Source organism: Pelobates fuscus, chromosome 13 (assembly GCF_036172605.1).
Source record: "Pelobates fuscus isolate aPelFus1 chromosome 13, aPelFus1.pri, whole genome shotgun sequence".
Lineage (NCBI taxonomy): Eukaryota > Metazoa > Chordata > Amphibia > Anura > Pelobatidae > Pelobates > Pelobates fuscus.
The window spans coordinates 36,610,222-36,632,174 of NC_086329.1; the positions used below are offsets into that span (position 1 = coordinate 36,610,222).

Here is a 21,953-nt window from a genome sequence, read left to right on the forward strand (position 1 = left end):
CCTCTCTGCCATGCTGTTAAGGCCTTAGTTATACGGTAATTAAGTTCTTCTTAAACCAAGTGACTCCAGGCTATAGCTGAATCACAACTAATGTGACTGAATATGATTACTTCCAGTATTGCTCCATACACCAGCCTTCCATTCATAACTCAGACTACATCAAGCATGTCAAACTCAAAGTCTAGCATGGGCCACATAAACTAGGTTTAAGTTTATGTGGGCCGCAAAAAAAACCCCAAGAAACATATGTTTATTTTGAAAAGTACAGTATAAAAAAAACAGCACCCCCCTCTACTAAACACTAACTGACAGACACACACAAAGAAACAGACACACAGACAGACACACACACACACTCATTCACTGACAGACTCACACACTCACTCACTGACAGATACACACAGACCTGCACACACAGGCACACACACACACACACTGACACATTCATGCACACACATTTTCTTTATTGCTCCCTACCTTTTGGAGCTGATGTGGGGCCTCTCCCTGGGGTCCAGTGGGGATCTTCTGTCGGCTCCCTTGCACGGTTTAGTGATGCCGGGGCACGCGAGGGAGCAGGAACACTCGCAGGCCCTCCTCCCCGGCCAGGTAAGTTTTAGCAGAGTAGGCATCTGCAATGTGGGGAAAGCAGGTGCCTACTCTGCTTTAACACCAAGCATGTACTCACAGCTTGCCGGGCTGCAAAGATGTCCATTGTGGGCCGCGAGTTTGACATGCTTGGACTACATGAATGGTGTGTGCCATGTAGTAATTTTTTTCATTTTCTTATTGAAGTGTTATTTGGCCCAAAGAAAAACAAAACACCTTCACGTTCAGGCAGTGAAGCCTTCCTAAAAAGAATAGATATTTAAATTTTAAATAAAACATATTTACATGTGTAGATTTGGAAGCCACTGACTACGAAGTTTATTTCGCACAGCGGAGATCTGATACATTTAGTATATATGATAATATTCCTTCTTTATTAAAGACTTTTCCTTACACATGGTGAATAAACAATACACAAAAGGGAAGAGACTCTAAACCACAGTTTCCCTCGTCGCTTCCTGGCTATGTGACTCCGCTAGTAGATTTTATAGACCACAATTCTTCCATAGTTCTACAGAAAATTACTATTTTGGTCCAGAGATTTGAATGCCATCGTTGCATTCGTATAAATTGTTTAATGCCGGGAAATCTAGAACGCATTGAAATTCCTCCATCCATTTCAAATCTTGAGTGCTTTTATTTGAAAGCTCTTTAGCACTAGCGGGGACAAAATCTTCCATCTTAACGTGTCCCCAGATAATACTGTGTTTCTGCAACAATGTTTCTCAAACCAGTCGTTGGGCTTAATTTAATTTGTATTGAGTTAGGATACTGGTTAAAGTTGGACTACTGGTGGCCTTTCTGAATGGGCTTGAGAGCCATTGTTCTGCATTAATTCAGGAGAACATGTACTCAGAGTGTAGCTTGTATTGATATTTAATGTATATGTATAATACCATCCAGTGCTCACACTCATGTCTAGTGGAAATTGATTTTCGTCATAATTATACTTTTTTGGTTATTTCTTTAGAAATACATTTTTCTCACATCATCGTAAACGTGACTTCTAGCAGAAATAGCAAAAAAATTTAAAGAAAACAATCTACGTGAAAAAAACCATATCCATCCAGTTCCTGAAGTTCTGAAAGTGCCTTATGCTGATAATCCAACTAATATTGTATCTTATCCTCACACCCGTCCCTCAGGTACTAATCTCTGTTCAGTAGAAATCCTCCTAATTAGTTAGGATTCAAATTTTTCAGCCACACTCATACACATAGTGATATAAGAGCAAAACACAAAGTACCTTGGAGTCTACAGCTCACAACCAACCTAACCTAAGTTCATACCCTCCCCAAAGGCTGTATAAATATGGATCGATAATACAGAAGTGAATGACACACAAAAAAATAATGTAAACATTTCAGTTATATTTATTGACTTTTAATGTTCCTTGAGCGTCTTTTAATTCAGAGGCAAGAAGGAATTTAAACCCACCCACGCTACACCGGTACCAGGAAGTGTCTCCTCCTATCAGGAGCCACGACTTCTGTTCTATGGGGACTGATTTTTATCTCATAAACCTGTCTACAGCAGCAATTGCATTCAATGGAACTGCTAAATAAACTGACACCGTAACTTCAGCAAGTTTTAGGGAATGGGGCTGCATGCAGTGTTAATTGCAGACTGAAAATTCGTCCTATGATGTCACGGCCTATATATACCTTCCAAAAGGAAGATATGAACCCAGGGCATGGTGGGATTTACATTAAAAGAAAGGGGGTAAGCCTGGTATGCATGCATGCTATGTTGACAGATTGCTGTTCTGGCCAGCCTCAATCGACTAAATGGCACGAGAGAACCCTACACAGGACTTGCTCAATTAGAAATGTTTGGAGATATGACCAGGCTACTCCTGACAACATAACCACTACAACACGCTACATTTATTTATTTTTTCATTGTCTTCAAATGTTCTTCTCTGTCAACCACTTGATCTGGGAACAATGACAACTATTTCAGGCCAGAATTGGGCAATGATCTGGACAAAAAAAGCAGCAGTGAAAGGGTTGGGCAATGCTGCGGATCCTCGACATGTGTAAAGGGCATGCTACTAATCCGTGTCTGCTTTGTTAACTGTATATGCTGATTATACAGTCTAAGCAGAACAATATACCCACATGGAGCTCTGACAGGATTGATCTTTTGTGCCTGCTATTTAGCCATTTTAAATAAAAACTTTGGATACAAAGAAGCATAGTTCTAATATTAGACCTATAATTTTCCAGAGGAGATGGATATCATGTGCATTACAGGAAAAACATTTTTTTAAAAAGGGGGTAATTTTTTTTTTTTATTAAATAGAAGTTTTTTTTTTAATTTTGACTTTTATTTTTACCTCTACAGGAAATTGAGTTTGTGGAGTTAACGAGTATTCGAGATACACGATATGGAAAATATGCTAAAATACCAAAGGTAAGGTAAACGATTTTAAGGGCAACCCCGTAAAGGTAAACACAATGACACTACAAATGAATAGTAGATATTTTGTATTTTTTTATTTTGCTTATTATTAATTGAAATATGCTGGAAAAAAGTGCATTTAATAACAATAATGGCATGCATCTCATTTATAGAAAATCTGAATATTAGGCATATATTTCTAACCAATTAATTAATTCCAGATATCTGTGCGAGGATTCTAAATAAGTTTTTTTTGTTGTGTGGTAAATAATTATCTGTTTTCCTGGCACTGCAGGACCCTGCAGTGCCCCTCTCCCTCCCACCCCCCATCCCATGTTGCTGAAGAGGTTAAAACCCCTTCAGTAACTTGCCTGAATCCAGCTCCGCCCACGCTTCAGGCCGCGTGCGCATTATACCTCCCCATAGGAAAGCATTATTCTGTAGTTTTTTTTTTAATCTTTTTTATTCTTTATTTTTGCTGTGCAAAGAATAACAAATTAGCGTACAATGCCACAACAACATCGAAAAACTCAGCAATAACAAACGGTGTAACAATTCAATGTGGCATGCAGATTGACAGCACAATTTTATGAATAAAAGATATGTAGCAAAGTTGAAGCTAAGTAACTACGTCTGTCTCATTAAATTACTTTGTCGATTAATAACAGTGGCTTAAGGTTAATATTTACGTAGAGTGTCATCGCTTAATTATCTAGACATTGACCTGGTTAGGCTTGACTATGCATAAGTGAGAGGCATACATTTTATACATTAACTGCTAGTCTAAGTGGTCAAGACATGCAGTAGATAAGACAGTAGGTGCCACCAGGCAGAGCATCTTACATTCCGTTATTTCCTCAATACATATAAAGCTTAACCAAAAATGAACTACCGTATATACTCGAGTATAAGCCGACCCGCATATAAGCCGAGGCCCCTAATTTTACCCCAAAAAACTGAGAAAACTTATTGACTCGAGTATAAGACTAGGGTGGGAAATGTAGCAGCTGCTGGTAAATTTCTAAATAAAATTAGATCCTAAAAAAATTATATTAATTGAATATTTATTTACAGTGTGTGTATATAATGAATGCAGTGAGTATGAGAATGCAGTGTGTATGAGAATGCAGTGTGTATGAGAATACAGTGTGTGTATGAGTGCAGTGTGTGTGTATGAATGCTGTGTGTATGAGTGCAGTGTGTGTGTGTATGAATGCAGTGTGTGTGTATGAATGCAGTGTGTGTGTATGAATGCAGTGTGTGTATGTGTGTGTGTGTGTAATGCAGAGTGTGATGCAGAGCCTTGGTGGGGGGTGGGCATTTTTATTTTTTAATTATTATTTTAATATTTTTTTTGTTTCATTACATTTGTTTTATTATTATTATTTTTTATTTTATTATTATTTTTTATTTTATTATTTTTATTTTATTTTTTTTTTATTTTTATTTTTTTATTATTATTAATATATATACATTTTTTTGTCCCCCCTCCCTGCTTGCTAGCTGGCCAGGGAGGGGGGCTCTCCTTCCCTGGTGGTCCAGTGGATGGGCACTGTGTAGGAGGGGGCTGTGGGGGCTGCAGAGTGATGTTACTTACCTTTCCTGCAGCTCCTGTCAGCTCTCTCCTCCTCCGCCGGTCCGTTCAGCACCTCGGTCAGCTCCCAGTGTAAATCTCGCGAGAGCCACGGCTCTCACGAGATTTACACTGTGAGCTGACAGAAGAGCTGAACGGACCGGCGGAGGAGGAGAGAGCTGACAGGAGCTGCAGGAAAGGTAAGTAACATCACTCTGCAGCCCCCACAGCCCCCATTGTCTGTATTATGGCAATGCAAATTGCCATAATACAGACTCTGACTCGAGTATAAGCCGAGTTGGGGTTTTTCAGCACAAAAAATGTGCTGAAAAACTCGGCTTATACTCGAGTATATACGGTATATACAGAGGATGTGCAGGTTATTCAGTGACTGCAATTACAATGCCATCTGATGTGGTTAGTCGTGTCATACTATACTTCATGCTTCTTATTATGAATGGCTGGGGTCACCGCCAGCTCCATCTCGGCGCAAAGCATGAGATAGTTGGGTCATGGTCCGTGCCTAAGTGTGGGGAGAGTCCCTGGAGGCTACTGCACGAGATCTGCTGGGTCCCAGAGTACCACCATAGCTTCCCGGTTGCCGGGTAAGTTTGAGTGCTGTAGTACCATGCGGTCAGTGGATGTTGTGGGTTTTCCCGTTTGCCCTCCCAGCATTTCTCGTTGATGAAGCTTGCTCGGCCAGAGTGCGCCTCAGGGGTTGCCGCTTTGCTGTGTGTATATGAGGGAAGTGCTGTCTTTGATGGTTCTCGCCTGTCAGTATGCGTGTTCCAGGGTCATTGCATGGGGACTCAAGAGCCCTCTGGGACCTCATCAGCGTGTCTTAGTGGGAACGCCGTCTCCGTCAGTGCTGTTGCTGTGCAGCCGTCGGCAATTTTGATGAGACCGCGTGGGGGCCTCACTCCTCCGGCTTCGGGCCGCCCAGGTAAATTGCTTAAATGGGCCCACAGGGGGGGAAACGGAACTCGGAAGGCGCCAGGTAGGTGGTAGTTCATTGTAGGCAGGGCGGAGAGTGAGGGAGCGGCCGTCCGCCCCACTCCCCTCCCGGGTAGGCCTCAATATCCAAGCCCCGGAGTCTCTAACCAGGACCTAGAGCCACCCTGCAGTGGATGCCCCAGCTACACCGGGACACTCCAGTGTCTCGTGCCATGGACCCCCGGGTCAGTGTAAGCCAAGTAAGATGGGTATACAGCCTATTTTCTGTCAATTACTCGGGAGCCCTTGTGATATGCAGCCTGCTGGCATGGCCGCCCGGCCGAGCCCCCCAGGAAAGCATTATTCAATGCTTTCCAATGGGGATTCCGGCGACGCTGGAGGTCCTCATGCATAGCCTGAGGACGTCCAGCGTCGTTTAAAACACTTTTCGTGTTCTAAGAACACGGAAGTCCCACTAGTGACTGTCTGATAGACTGCCACTAGAGGAGGACTTAACCCTGCAAGGTAATTATTGCAGTTTATAAAACCTGCAATAATTACACTTGCAGGGCTAAGGGTGGTGGGAGTTGGCACCCAGACCACTCAAATGGGGAGAAGAGGTCGCAGTGCCTGGATTGTCCCTTTAATGCTCAGCCGCTTTACAGAGAGGATAAAAAAGGTACTTATGTGAAACTTTTAGCCACCAGTTTTGTGTTCCAGGAACATGCTCAAAAACATGACTAGTACTGATGTAAGAAGGAAGACGATTAAGATCTTAGGTCAAAGGGTCGAGGTAAACAGTGGTTCATCAACCGATGATCTGCGACAGGATATTACATTACTTATGGATATGCAAATATGATTTAAAATGTATTTTTTCTAAAGCATCCAGAGCTTTTAAATGAAAGCGCAGAATTCTAAATCTCTTTTTAAAGGAGATAAATTAGTGTCTGAATTCAAATATAGAATTCACAAAAAAGATTAAGGCAAATACAGTTGAGTATTGTATCAATAGCAACCACAGCATTTTCTAAGGTGACAGTGGTGTGTTTATCCTTTGATATCTCACAAAATCCTTGTCATAGTCCGCTTGCACCCTCTTGCCCTGTGAATTTGTGTGAAGTATTTGCCCGTATTTGCATAGTAGGATGTGATTACATCACTGATTTGCACAAGGAAAGCTACTAGGGAAATTCAGAACACAGCTGCATTTCACTTGGCCATGTGATCTAAGAATAGGTTTGTGGTCGTTTTGCACATAGAGCATAGGCTTGTGAAAGTATTGGAATTAGTGTAACCATTTACAGGACAGAGATTTTCACAATATGATCTACATTGTGCTTACTGATTTGTCGGATTTAAAAAAAACTTCTCTTGACTTCTTGGGTTACTCCAAAAAAACATTAAATGCAAAGCTATTCATTTACACACTAATCTAAATAGCAGCTGGAATCATTAGCCAGCCTGGAACTAGAGTTCTGAGTGGCTATTGTTAATTCTGTGCAAAATTGGAGTCTGACGCTAACATGCACAGCATGCTGGCACCAGGCAACCAGTGGTGGCAAGGCCACCCTCCCTTTGTCACATCCCTGTCTTCCACTCAGCCCGTCCAACCTCCCGCCCCGGCACAGGGGAGTCATGTCAGCGGGGAGAGGTAGTGCTATGGGAGTAAGCTGTTTGTTTTTACATTTAATGTGTGAGGAGACCAGTAGCGAACTACAGCATTTTATTTAAAAAATAAAAAAATGTTTTGGTAATCGTAACCATACAAGTGTACGCAGGCATCCAAAACTTATTGCTTTCTTATTGCATTTTCTCACTTTGTCTGCCAGCACTGTATTTGCAACTTGATATTTTGCTGCAATACATTTCTTACATTTGCTGCATTCTGAACGGAATTCCATCTGTCCCTGGTTTAGAACACTTAATTTTGTAGTATTTTCCCTTACATAGTGTGTTACTGTTTCTCCAGTCCCCTAATTAGTATTTCTTGGTTCTTCTGTTGACTTCAGTCTGAGGGTCGACCTTGCCTTACACAGTTAATGTAAATCCATTGGCATGTTTCTGTTTACATTTAAAGTTTTTTTATCAAGGTCTTTGTCCTTTTTCATGTAAAATGTTGATACTTTTCTTTAAAGGAACACCACAGGATCAGTAATACAAACATGTAATCTTACTTTTATTTTAGTCTGCTGCTGCTGGCTCTGCTCCTGATCTGCCTGCTTGGCTGACATCATCAGAAGTTATGTTCTGAGACAATCACAATGCTTTCCCATAGGAAAGCATTGGATTGGCTGAGACTGTCAAGGAGGCAGATCAAGGGCACAGCCAGCACAAGCCAAACACAGCCCTGGCCAGTCAGCATCTCCTCATAGAGATGCATTTAATCAATGCATCTCTATGATGAAAGTTCAGTGTCTCCATGCAGAGGGTGGAGACACTGAATGTCAGTGCCGTACCTCTAGCAGCCATCTGAGGAGTGGCCAGTGGAAGTATCCCTAGGCTGTAATGTAAACACTTCATTTTCTGTGAAAAGACAGTGTTAACAGCAAAAAGCCTGAAGGTAATGATTCTACTCACCAGAACAAATTCAATAAGCCGTAGTTGTTCTGGTGACTGTAGTGTCCATTTAATCTTCTACCAACAGAGAGACAAGTCTCTTTTCACACCTAGATTTCTCTAAATAAGCATTCATTCTTGTATTCGAGCTTTTCTGTGCATAGTTACTGTATCGTCATATTATTGTCTCGTGTGTTTTCTTAATTCTATCTTCTTCCTTCCCATTTTTTATCTTGTGCCTATTATTTATACACACCCCTTCTTACTCCATCCACCTCCTCCTCTCTCTCTATTTCCCTTTTCTATTGACTTTAAAACTTGTGCTTCACTTCAGCTTACACTTTGTCTTTGCTTGTACCTGTATCTTGCATTGACTGCCAATAAAACTGTTATTTAAACTATCCCAAAGCAAGTAGACTTATTCTTGTTTTGTGTATCCGTCTCATAGAGGTGGTAGGTCATAAGGAATTAAAGAAAGAGTTTAGAAACTGTGATAGAACAGCTCAAGAGAAGGAGCCAACCCTCCTCTTCAGCCAAAGGCTCTACACGAGTGCTAAACCTGGCAGTGCCGAGGCACGCTCATTGGCTGAGTGAACACTCTGGTGACGCTCTCAGCCAATGGGACAGACTTGCACGGCAGTGTTTAACTCTCTAAATAGAGTATGTGACAGGTGCCAGGTAGACTCCATGTAAGTTGGCAAATGGTCCTTAAATGATTTGAGAACTTACGCTATGATGATGACAGGGCACTCCTGGCACCATAACCACTACATAGGGCTTTAGTGCTTATTATGTCTGAAGTGTTGCATCAAACAATCTACCAGTGTCCTTCCCTAGATAAGGCTCTGGATCCTCCCAGTGGTTCCCAACTTCCCATGCAATATTTTCGATTTAAAACAAATCTGTTCTGGTTTTTGTCCTCGACCCTTCCTAATTGCAGAAGTTAGAGGGGAAAAAAATGACAAGCCACTTCATTGGGAATTTATGTCCCATCAAACTGTGGCTCTTATGTGGCTCAGTGAGATCCTGGCTGTGGCTAGCTTTAAATATACATCCAATGTAATTGGATAGTTGGGCAACTACGGTACTTACTGAACAGCTTATGTGGACTATAACTCCAATCAATCTCATCCAGTGCAACACTTAATTATATTCATTGCAAGTACATGGTGGACAGAGAGTACTTTTAATGAAATGGTTACAGGGAGGCGATATACTGATCCGATCAACTTTGTACAAAATTCTTCAGGAAAAGGACAAAGTATTAGGACAAAAAGTAGTAGGACAAAAGGACAAAGTTTTTTCCAAATTTGTTTTTGTTTTATTTTCTTCCACAAGTTAGTTGCGCAATGCATTTTTCTGTGTGAATCCTACTTCTCTGTATTTGACATGCAAATTATATTCCTATTACTGAAAATACCAGAATTATGGTTTTTTTTTTAGTAATTTGCAAAATATATCGTTCCCACAACAAACACAGATGTTTCTAATTCCCACTAATTTAATGCTTGTTTATTCATCTTGTTTGTTCTTTTATTAGCCATTCACAGCGCTTTAAATGCAGACTGCGTTATTGACCGTTTTTCCCCTAACAGAATCTCCCTGTTTATTTTCTAATTTACGTCACTGAACGTGCCATCTTTTCGGCTGCCATCTCTACTTAAAGGGACTATCGGCACCCAAACCACTTCATCTCAATGAAGTGGTCTTTGTACCAACTGCCCCCACCCCTCGTTTTTATTCTGCAAATGAAAACATTGCTGTTCTGCATTACGACAATGTTTTTAATTGCATGGTTTAAATGGACACTATAGGCACACAGACCAATTTATCTTATTAAAGTGATATAGGTGCAATGTCCCTCTCATTTTAGCCCTGCAGCTGCAAACATTGGACGTCCAGCGTCTTCTAAATTCTCATCGGAAAGAATTGATTCAATACTTTCATATGGGGAAGGTCCAATGCGGCGCAACCCAACCCAGCGCCAAGAGACCCCATTGCGGGAATCGGGTAAATGGAAAAAGGGTTTTAACCCTTTATTTGCCTATGAGTGGGGTGGGGGATAATTGGATTGACTGAGATGATCGATCCAATTGATCTCAGCCAACGAGGTAAGACGGCAGCAGTGAGACCAGCGCTGCAAGGGAGTGTAAGTAAACTAAATATTTTGCTCTCTACAGGTGGTGGTCGGGGACTTAAACAGCCACCAGGGCACTGTGACATTAGCAATACACATTTGTATTGCCAATAATATAGTGTTCCTTTAAAGGGACATGGCAGGCAATATAGTTTTTGACATGTCAATTTCTATTGGATGTTTTTTCACTTAAGCATGATTCATCACAGCTGTAGTGTGCACTGATTGAGTGCAATGGGAGTTGTAGTACCTTATAGGTAAATAACAGGTCACATTCTGTATATGTCAAAAGTAATAAAAGTTGCCCTGCGGTTTCGTGGCTCAAATCACTGCCATTTAGGAGTTAAGTCACTTTTGTTTTTGTTTATTCAGCCCTAGCCACACCTCCCAAGGATGTGACTGACACGGCTTGCATGAAAAAAATGATTTCACTTTCAATCAGATGTTAACATGCTTTATAGGTTTTTATCCCCTGCTCTGTAAATTTAACTTTAATCACACACAGGAAGCTCCTACAGCTCATGAGATAAGATACATTCTAACTTAAACATAATGTTCACTAAAGGAAGTTTAAACATGATATATTTCCTTTACAGGAAGTGTTTAGGAAGGCTGTACAAGTCACATGCAGGGAGGTGTTACTAAGGCTGCATAAACAAAGTGATTTTATCTTAAATAGCAGAGGATTGAGCAGTGAGGCTGCAGGGGCATTATCTATACACCAAAACTGCTTCATTAAGCTAAAGTTGTTTTGGTGACTATAGTGTTCCTTTATATATAGGTCTTATCACCTAAACAATGCTTTCGTGTAATTGTGGTATATTCTATTTTTAGATCAAAAGATTAAAATGTTTAAAAATGTGCAACATGAGCCATAGGGAACTGCCCCTTCCCAGAGGCCACACTTGATTAATGTTTTTGAATGTAATTCCTTTTGCAATTATATGTAAATAGAAGTAAGAAAGAAGTACGAAGTATGTATTTCGACACCAAAACCACTTCATTAAGCTAAAGTTGTTTTGGTGCTAATAGTGTCCCTGCTGGAAATATTGGAAACTGAGCATAGGTTAGTACAATAATTATAAGTTACAGTGAGTTAGGCCCCCGACTGGGTACAAAGGAAGAAATGGTAAACAGAGGAATCCAGAGGATTCAGAGTTAGTAGGGACATCCATAAGAATGCTGAAATCATCAAGGGGGAATTAAGGAATTGCAGAAAAAGGGAAAAAAGGAAGCCAAGCTGAAAAGTGTTCCAGGAAGAGATGAGGATTACCAAGGGGACAGTATTTAAAGGGTGTATATTATTGAATTGGTGAACACATAATATTTACTTTAAATATGTATAAAGAGAGGGAATGATTGATGGTAATAGGCTGAAAATGATATACTCTGGTAATGAAGCACTATGCAATAATTGATAATCCCATAATGCCACCTGCTGGTACAATTGGGAATTTTTATCTCAATTCCTTGTAAAACGGCTTTGCAGCACTTCCTGAGTTGTGTTTCAAAGCCGCTTTAAACAGGAAACACAAACTCTATGTAATCAATATTCAAAATGGAATAATGAGGCAAAAGTGGGATTCTTTGTGAACTCATTTGCATATGCTCACCCAGAGTCTTGTGGCTTGACTGGGGTGCAGATCTGTGTCTAACATTGTATTGACTATCCACTGACTTCAGGTGGAAGTGGTTTTCAATCACAATATTCACCACCATAACTTTATTGGTTTGTGCTTCCCAAAATTTAGAAAAATATGTATACTCCAAACACACTATGCTATGTGTTCTTTAAAGGGGGAGGGTTGACTGCATCAAAACCAAAATTGTGTGATATTGAATCACTGTATTCCAAGCACATGTATGTTTAGTGTACGTAACATAGTCTTCAGAGTGGTATATTTGGTTTTGGTCAGAATTATGTAAAAGCATAGATTGTGAGAAAGATTGGTTTTAAATGTTAAACTCATTGGCAAAGCACCAAGCTACTTTAGTGCTTATCAGCTATATGGTGCAGGAAGATTTGTGTATACCAGTGATGGCTAACCTTGACACCATCAATCGTTTCTGGACTACATTTCCCATGATGCTCAGCTAGCTTTAAGACTTAGGGTAGCCATTACTGGTGTACACTTATATCAGATGGAAAATAAATAATGATTCCTATTCTCAATAGTGGTAAAGGAGTTTCCTACCCTATCCCCAGGCAAGGTGCTGCTCAATAAATTATGATATACTAACTTTTTATATTTTAATTGAATAAAATTTAAGTTTTCTGTATGTGATAAAGAAAATAAATATGGCTTCCAATCATTTCGTCGCGTTCCCTGATATCCTGATAAGCTGTGGGATGCTGTATGTGTCACGTGGAACACCCACACCCATCCTGTAAAGTTAGGGTTGACATCTTGGAGGAGGAAATGTTTTTCAGTTATCTTTTACTCTATATGTTTCCTGGTGGATTTATAATCACAATGTCGTGATATAATGTATAAACAAACACAATCTTGTCACCTACCTCTAAGCCACATGTTTTGCTGATGGCCTCTGTCCTAGCCCTAAAAGGACACTCCAAGCACCATGACCCCTTTAATTTGAAGTGGCCGTGGTGCCTGGGGTCTGTATGCACAGTGTTTCACTTTTAAATGCTGCGTATGCAGAGATTAACCCTTTAGCTGACGGAGATGTGTCTCCACTTATAGTAGCATCAAAGTTCCAGCAGGCTAATGTCAATTCTAAACAAAACTGGCGTCTGGCACCAGCACGCATGTGGATGCCAAATAGTTAATGGCGGCAGCCCCCTCCGTGCCGCCCCTGTCCTCCCCTGGCTGTGCGGGATAGCTATGTTATCTCCTTTCTGTGCCCAGCTCTGTGTTATTCCTCTGTATTTTACGCAGTTCTACCTATAGTATGGGTATCTCTGTAGTCTACCCAGCTCTGTGTATTGTATAGGTATATTTGTATTGTTCCCAGCTCTGTATTATATATATATTTTTTCAGCTCTGCTTGTGAGTCTGGTGCCCCAGCATAAAAAAGCTTCACCAGCTGCTACTCCATGACACCTTAAACTCCTAATCCGTTCTTTAATTCTGTTGTCTTCTGCTATATATTATTTCTATTTTCATACAAACACCAGAATGTCTCCCTTCTAACTCACCCCCTCTCTCTCTCTTCACATGCATTTAGAGCCAGAAGCTTCGAGAAGTTTTTAATCTGGACTTTCCAGAAAACAACTTTTTGGCAAAGACACTGACCGTTGTGACCGGTACAGATATGGTCGACCTTACCTTTCATAACTTTGTATCCTACAGGGAAAACGTGAGCAAGGTATGTAAGTGGATATAGGTTTTGTATTAAACCTCAGATTACAAGAGCAACATGGACTCAAATTTAAAGAAACAACTCGAAGCAGCATAACCTCTACAACCTGCTGCTGTGTTGTCAAGAGTTTCCTAACATTGTCCCCCAGTTTAATATGAAATGAATTAGGGAAGGCTTGATATAAACCTGGGCTCTTCCCTGTGTTTAGACACAGACCTACTCCTTGGCCATGAGTTGCAGTAGTTATGATGCCCCGAGTGCCGCTTTAAATAATTTAAATCGGCAATGAGAACACTAAATATACTGTAATGATTATATGGATTTAATTCTTTGAAATGTGTCACCTGTCTGTTTCATTGCAGTTGTGTATGCACCATTATCTACACAATATCATTATAAGGAATCAGATCAGTTGGACCAAGAGATTAACAAATACCAACATGTATGCTAATAGAAACACAGCTACAGTAATTCGGGTGCAAAGTGCTGCATTTTAGGCAATCAGAACATACATTACACTGGTGATGCCTTCAAAACTAGTGTTTGGCTCCATAACTGTTCTACTGCTACTTTGCACAAAATTACTCGTTCAGCTCAATGAAGCCAGGTCCATCTAGGGTTAACCCTGCAGCTGTTCAGAGAAACTGCTATGTTTACATTAGGGTTAATCCAGTCTCTAGTGGCTGTCTCATTGACAGCCGCTAGAGGCGCTTCCGCGCTTCTCACTGTGAAAATCACAGTGGGAAGACGCTGCCGTTGAGCATGGACTGATTGCGCGCGCGGCTCTTGCTGCGTATGCGCATTCAGCGCTGACGTCGGAAGAGGCAGGAGATTTCCCCAGCGCCGAGGGAGCCCGGCGCTGGAGAAAGGAAAGTGATTAACCCCTTCCTCCCCCTTCAGCGTGGCAGGAGTGGGACCCTGAGGGGGGGGGGGGGGGGGGGGGGGGGACGACGACCTAAAGACCCTATAGTGCCAGGAAAACGAGTTTGTTTTCTTGCCACTATAGTGGTCCTTTAAATTGACGTGGTAGAGATACAAGTCTGATTCATTTCCAGAATGGAGGAGTTTTTTTTAACTTTTTCAGCCAACTAGTGAATTCATCCCATATTGTATGATGTAGATGTGCAACAGTTTAGTTACTGCTTGCTTTCCACGAGTATTGTAATCTATAATAATATGGATTCAAATAACAGATCGTGAAGTAAGGCATTGTGTCCTTGCGTAGTAGAATGAGCTATTGGAGCAGATGAGTCATAAAATATTGTAAGAAATGATCAGATATCTTATATATGAGATTGATAACAAGTCGATGACAGACGAGATAATAACGGAGATTGACTCGGTGTAGCTTATCTCAGACGGGTCTTCAAACAACAAGATAAACAGATAAACCCATAGAGTTACCTTAAGAGCTTTTTTCGGTTTGTTTCCACATTTTTAATGCATTTTCTTCTTACAGGATTGGGCTTCGGACATTCTGACATTGGTTACGTACCCACTACTCACCAATGCGTCCCGTTACACTTTCTTTGAGAAAATGTAAGTGTTTTGTTTCTATTGAAAAATGCAGCCTCATATTTAGCCTGCTGCTCTAAGCAGCTGCCTTTTACCTTTAGGCAAGCGATGTATCTTACCTATAGGTGAGATTATTGGTCTAGACTTGCAGGCTTCCCCAAACTCCGGCCCTCCAGATGTTGCTGAACTACAACTCCCATGATTCTCAGCCTATCTATTTCATTAATAGAATCATGGGAGTTGTAGTTAAGCAACATTTGGAGGGCCGGAGTCTGGGGAAGCCTGGTCTAGAGGAAACCTACAAAATGAGCAGCATCAGTGAAAGTGTGAGGTGGAAATGCTGTTAGTGTGTGATTTAAAAATAAAATGAAACGTATTAACTCATTCCCAACAAGCCTATGTATATATTGGGGTGATTTTTTTTTTTTTTTTTTGCAATGAATTGTAATGCAAACCTTGTATTGGTCCAATTAGCCCCTCTGTTTTTTTTAATATTTTTTAAATATATTTTTACAATATGTTGGCTTTTTGGGAAGCTACAATCCCCAAGGTATCAGACGATTGCTTAAAACAACCACTGAGAGGGGGCGGGGCCGGACCGCCGAGCTGGACGGTCACGAAACTGAACAGCTCCTGCAACATTTCACGTTATAAGCTTCTAAAACTACTAATTTCAACTTAAAAGCTGACCGACAGCAAGATCACCGGCCCAAAGGAGGCACTGGATCCAGGGAGAGGCTGGCTCCCCGAGCTACAGTCCCCTGGAGGAGGAATCTTTGAAGCCCCAGATGGAGCCTACTCCGGCGGTGAGCAGGACAGACGTCCGCTGCCCCACTATCCCGCCTAACGATGCCTAACCTGAAGGCCCAGTGCAGAGTGGAACTGGCTCTGTTCCCCCCCCCTCTGGACCGGGGGGGTGATCCCGGTCCTTGCCCTGGGACACCGACCGCTGCGGCACAAGCAAGGCGCCTCATCCAAAATGGCGGACGCCATGTGCGCTGACGGCGGAGGAAAGGAACACTCTTCCCCCACATTTAAGCCCGACAGCATAGATCTAAGTGCTGACCAGGAACCAACTACAGCTAACCATCTGCAAGCATGGCAGCACCTCAGCAGGCCAGAAGCCGGCGAAGCCAAGGGGACACAACGAGCCAGCATTCATCCCGCAGAAAAGACAAGCAACGCTCCGCGGATAAAACCCTACCTTTCCGCCAAGACGGGGTACTGGTCTCCGACATACAGAGCCGCGTATCCCTGCCGCAATGCCAGCCTATCGTCCCCAACCTGCCATAAAGGAGCCGTGAAGCTCATCTGACTGCCACATCTGACAGCCGGCATGCAGCAACAGCTTGAGAGGCACACGGGGAACACTGGTGGAGTGGAGACTCACGCGGACGTTAAGACTGGTACAGATGTACAACGTTAGACTCCCACAAAATGTCGTGCCCTCAGTTCACCACAGCGTTTTAAATTGTTATACCTTATTTTACTGTGTGAAAGTGCCCTAACCACTAGTGCGGCGGGGCCTGGTCTCCCAGCGGTAATAACAGTAGCCTGTACTTAACTAAGTTCTCTATAGCCTATTATTGTTGCCAGTAATAATGTAGGTCCTTGGCAAGCCATGTCTCAGATCTTAATACTGCGATGTAACACACTAGGCCATCTCGACTAGACATGTATGCATACGCTGACGTAGCAACTAGTTCTTGCTTTACATTCTCAATTAAAATGTGTAAAAGTTCCTCTTGACACAATATGTATACACTTAAAGCTTGTAATCATTTATAATGCAACTTAACTATGTCACTGTCGCAATAATTGTCTCCGATGTAGGGCCACTAAGCGACACCTATCAGTTTGCCATCTTTACGTGATATGTATAAAAAAAAAAGTGCATTGTCTATCTACCCCCCACTGTAACCAATGTCTTGAAACCTGCATGTGGAATGCCGTTGGGGTACCATATGTATGCCTGTAACTCATATACGCACTGCAAAAATAAAGAATTAAAAAAAAAAAAAACACTGAGCTGGGTATTTATACAGTTTTATTTATGTAACAGTGTAGCAACTACAATGTGTTACAAAATTGCTGCATACACGTCTACTTTTATTCTCTGAACCTGATTGCAAGACGATGTACTACATATAATCGCTTATACTTTAACCTCAAACTTACAAACCACTAACATTTCCTGCAATATAAAGTCATCAATATTAGGTGTATGATCTAAACACCAACCTTATTTAAAAAAAAAAAAAAAAAAAACATGCAAAGTACCTTGAACTCAGAGCACCATTACCTGTACAATGAGTTACAGTGGTTATGGTGCTTGGCACCCCTTTAAGATAATTTTTATACCTACAGAACTCATTAACATTCTCTCTTACCGGCTAAATCATATAAATATGATCTGACCTTATTATAAACTGTTTTATGACCATCCTTTAGCTTCATGCACAGTAATGTATTGGAAATTATTAGATTAAAATGTGATTTACAAAGCTGGCTTTTAGAAAGGAAGTAAAAAGAATATTTTTTAACGTGTGCATTGTCATACTACACAAAGAAGCCATCATTTCTGTCCTGTGTGCTTGTGGTTTACACTTTGTTTCTTTGATTTATTTTATGTAGACACGTAAAGCTGAAACTTCAGCTGAATGCAGAGGGAAAGATTCCTGTGCGCAAGTAAGTAACGATATCTTAAAGCCAGTGTTCTGACATGTAATTATGTGACAAACTAATGTATTAATGGGTGATCCAGTTTGCTATGTTACTAATGGTTAGAAAGAGACACAGAGTTTGAGGAATACTGACAATTATGTTCATCATCTTTATGGATCTTAAAACAAAAGACGGAAGCCAAAAATCGTTAAACAGGGTTTATAATAAAGTGAAATAAAATATTTATCTGCATTGGATTGAATACAGTCCTATTTAGTGGTTTGTTCAATCCTGGCATTTAAACTGTTATTATGTCTCAGATTCTTGTTTTTAAATGAAAACAATGAGGTAAACGGTCTACCAATTTGTAATGCTTTATATAGATATCGAATTAAAGAAACAGTCCGAGCACCATAACCACTACAGCTCTCTGTAGTGTTTATGGTGCCAGGAGTGCACTGGTGTACTGCACGGCTTGTCTGATGAGAGCTAATGGACGCTCCTTAGGAGCCTATAGCTCTCATCATTAGTGGTGGATGCAGGAAGCAGCTGAGCAGACCCCAGGTAAGTAGTCAAACAGTTCATAAATGGTTTGACTACTTACAGTGAGGGCAGTTGCCATGGCACTGATTGACAGCTCTGGGGAGCACCTCCTGCAGTAGCGTTTTTCTACAAATTATCAGAGCCGAGTTTGGGTGCAGGGTACTCTCTGCAGTATAAACTCTACAAACTTCTTATAACGCTTAGATCAGGGGTTCCCAATAGGTAGATCCCCAGATGTTGTAGAACTACAACTCCCTTGATGCTTTTCGTGTCTTTAGAATCACATAGCATCATGGACGTTTTCAAACATCTGGAGATCATCCTTTTGGGCACCCCTGGCTTAGAGTAACTCTTAGTTTGTTCAAAAACACTTCCATTATTATTTAGAATCCAATAGTTTCCTTGGATAAAGTTTTTCACTTTATTAATTCTGGATTAGTCCTCCATACCAGCTGCTTCCACGCAGCTTAACGTGATTAAATTAAAGTGATTCACATGCTCAATAAGTGTGTCTATTCTGCTCTGTATTACATTAGGAGAATAGCATCCCTTTTATTGTTGTCCCAGTAAATAGGAAGGTGAAAATTAATAGGAGGATTCAAAATCCTGACTTATACATTTTTACTTTTTATTTTTAGAATTATCATAAGGATTAGCAAAAACCTTACAGAAAATAAACTTGGGCAGATTTAAGCGTTTATTAGACCATAACATAGCCAGGCCACATAAAGAATATACTTGGGCCCAGCTGCAAATGCGGTCTAATTGACCATGTATTAGAATGTCAATAGGATACGCAAATTTCCATATAAACAGCCACAATCAAATGGGCAGCGAGTGTTTTTGATAACATTGTATGTGTATCCAGAACTTCTAAAGTGGGAGACCACATAATTAGTGTACGTCCACAAAGCTGTGATAGATTCTATGCAAATGCTGTACAACCATAACTTTTCTAGTACACAATGTTACAAAGTATCTCTTAACGCTGCTAAAAATTCAATGCTGGTGCTGATAAGAACATTATCACCGCCGCAGCTACATGGCCTATTCATTTCATTACCAGCATCTGACAATTCTTTGTACTTTTTACACCCCCTTAGAATGCAAGGAAATTCCGTTTTTTTTCTTTTTTACATATTCTAGTGGTTTTGAGGTTTAGAGAGACATTAACCCATTTGTACAAGATGTTCTCTAATCCAAAGTACAAAACAACAGAAAGCCAAATGAAAGAATATTTTTCAAAATTAGTGTTTGGAGTGGTGGGTTTTATGAGTGTCAGGCTGCACACTTCTTTTGTAACTAATGTTTATTCTTCGAAACAGTAAATTCTCATTGGTAAGAAATCACTCAGCAATTTTTTAAGGTTCTATTGCATCGCTGATTTTTTTGGGCTGTGGATCCCATGGCTTAAATGCTCTTACTGATAAACTGTTTCTGCAGCAGAGTGTGATATTTCCTTTCTATGGATGGCCTAGCTGATGTACCACTTCTCATTAATATGTTTTTTATTACGATGTAACATACCCCTCTGAATCAATTCTTTTCTGTTGAATAGTATTTTCCAGATTTTTCCCGCAGACAAAAAGAGAGTAGAGCAAGCACTGACGTCTTGTCACCTAGCAAAAGGAAAAGTAAGTCTCATTTCTTTACGATCAGTCAGTTCATGTATGATCAATATAGATATAGGAGGAATTGTGAGACTGAAGTATATATCTGAGTCATTTCAATGACTGTATTTATTGCAGATCGACTTTTGTCACAGCATCATGCCCAAGGTTATTGAATAATAAAAATGCACACTACTCAATAGCGTTAATAAAAAATAAAAATGATTTGTAGTTACACAAAGCCATATATTAATATTTATAACTTGTGTATCTGATGGGAATCTACCATATACTGAGAGTATTTGAATTGCTTAGTATTCTGTTTTCCATTTCCAAATAAAAATCTACCTTTTGTTTGCTTATATCTGCGCAATATTAATGTTGAAATCGACAAATTTAACCAAGTGTTCCGGGTTTGGAACAGTGCTTCATGCTCTCTAATTGGTTTTCAGAATGATTCAATTAACCCTGAGGATTTTCCAGAATCTGTCTTCAGAACCTTCCTCATGAACCTGTGCCCACGGCCAGAGATTGACGAAATCTTCACATCTTAGTGAGTCACTAAATCAAATGCACTCCTGAACCTAAAAAAGGGAAAGAAAAAATTTTATTTTTATAGAGTATATCATCTGGTAAATAGATCCACAATATAAACTGTTTAAAACTTGAGTCGTAGGTCAGAATCAGCCTTTCATTCTTCTTTGATCAATATAATTAGTACTCGAGTTGGGTAACGGCAACATTCAAAGCCTAGGGCAAGGATAGACAACCTTCAGACTGTCGTGGACTACATCTCCCACAAGAGTACCGAAGGTTGCCTATCTCTGGCTTAAGGTATACAAAAAAAAGTGCTTTAATGTATCATTCAAAGTTTGACACTTTTTACTGTAAAATTGGAAAAAATAGTTTGGAAATGGGTAAAACAATCAGGTAGGCATCTTTGTGACCACCTTATTAGCATGTGTGGGATAGGCATAAGGCTTTCCTAGACTTAAGATAAGGCCAGGGACTAATGAAAGTATTTAGAAGATTGGGCAGACTAGATGGGCCGAATGGTTCTTATCTGCCGTCACATTCTATGTTTCTTATGCTTTTATTTTGTAAACTATTCATCTTCTGTTGTGTTCTTAGCCACTCGAAGGCCAAGCCCTACATGACGAAGGACCATCTCACCAAGTTCATCAACCAGAAGCAGAGAGACTCCCGACTAAATGAGTTGCTTTTCCCACCTGCCAAACATGAACAGGTGAAACTTCTTATCGAAAAATATGAGCCAAGCGTGATCAATGTACAGAGAGGTGAGACCCATATTTTAAACAAAAAAACTTTATAGTGAAGGAGTGTGCTACGGTGGACTCACGATATTCTGATTTTCTTTGTGTCCATGGTGGTTATTTGACTTTGTTGTCCTTGTTCGTTGTTTTGTTTTTTTTCATAGATTTTTCTCTCTCTTCTAGGGCAGCTGTCTCCGGAAGGAATGGTCTGGTTCCTTTGTGGATCAGAGAACAGCATTGTAGCAGTAGAGAAATTACCAGTGAATCAGGACATGACCCAGCCACTGTCCCACTACTTTATCAATTCCTCTCACAATACCTACCTCACAGGTACTGCTCTCATAAAATAATACACAGGTACTGCTCTCATAGATCAATATAATACAGTAACCCGCCATTATACCAACCTCACATACTGCTCTCATAGATCAATATAATACAGTAACCCGCCATTATACCTACCTCACAGGTACTGCTCTCATAGATCAATATTATACAGTAACCCATCCATAATACCTACCTCACAGGTACTGCTCTCATAGATCAATATAATACAGTAACCCATCCATAATACCTACCTCACAGGTACTGCTCTCATAGATCAATATAATACAGTAACCCGCCATTATACCTACCTCACAGGTACTGCTCTCATAGATCAATATAATACAGTAACCCATCCACAATACCTACCTCACAGGTACTGCTCTCATAGATCAATATAATACAGTAACCCGCCATTATACCTACCTCACAGGTACTGCTCTCATAGATCAATATAATACAGTAACCCATCCATAATACCTACCTCACAG

The 21,953-nt window shown here is 40.5% G+C and overlaps 1 protein-coding gene across 1 annotated transcript in view; it reads left to right on the forward strand.

The window, feature by feature from the left end:
- Positions 1-21,953, forward strand: part of PLCB2 (phospholipase C beta 2) — a 79,961-nt gene that overhangs the window by 18,139 nt on the left and 39,869 nt on the right. The window contains exons 3-10 of the mRNA XM_063440205.1: positions 2,953-3,021; positions 13,398-13,538; positions 14,992-15,071; positions 17,682-17,735; positions 19,813-19,888; positions 20,317-20,417; positions 20,996-21,162; positions 21,322-21,468. Coding sequence (XP_063296275.1) covers positions 2,953-3,021; positions 13,398-13,538; positions 14,992-15,071; positions 17,682-17,735; positions 19,813-19,888; positions 20,317-20,417; positions 20,996-21,162; positions 21,322-21,468 — 835 coding nt within the window. The remainder of the gene's footprint in view (positions 1-2,952; positions 3,022-13,397; positions 13,539-14,991; positions 15,072-17,681; positions 17,736-19,812; positions 19,889-20,316; positions 20,418-20,995; positions 21,163-21,321; positions 21,469-21,953) is intronic.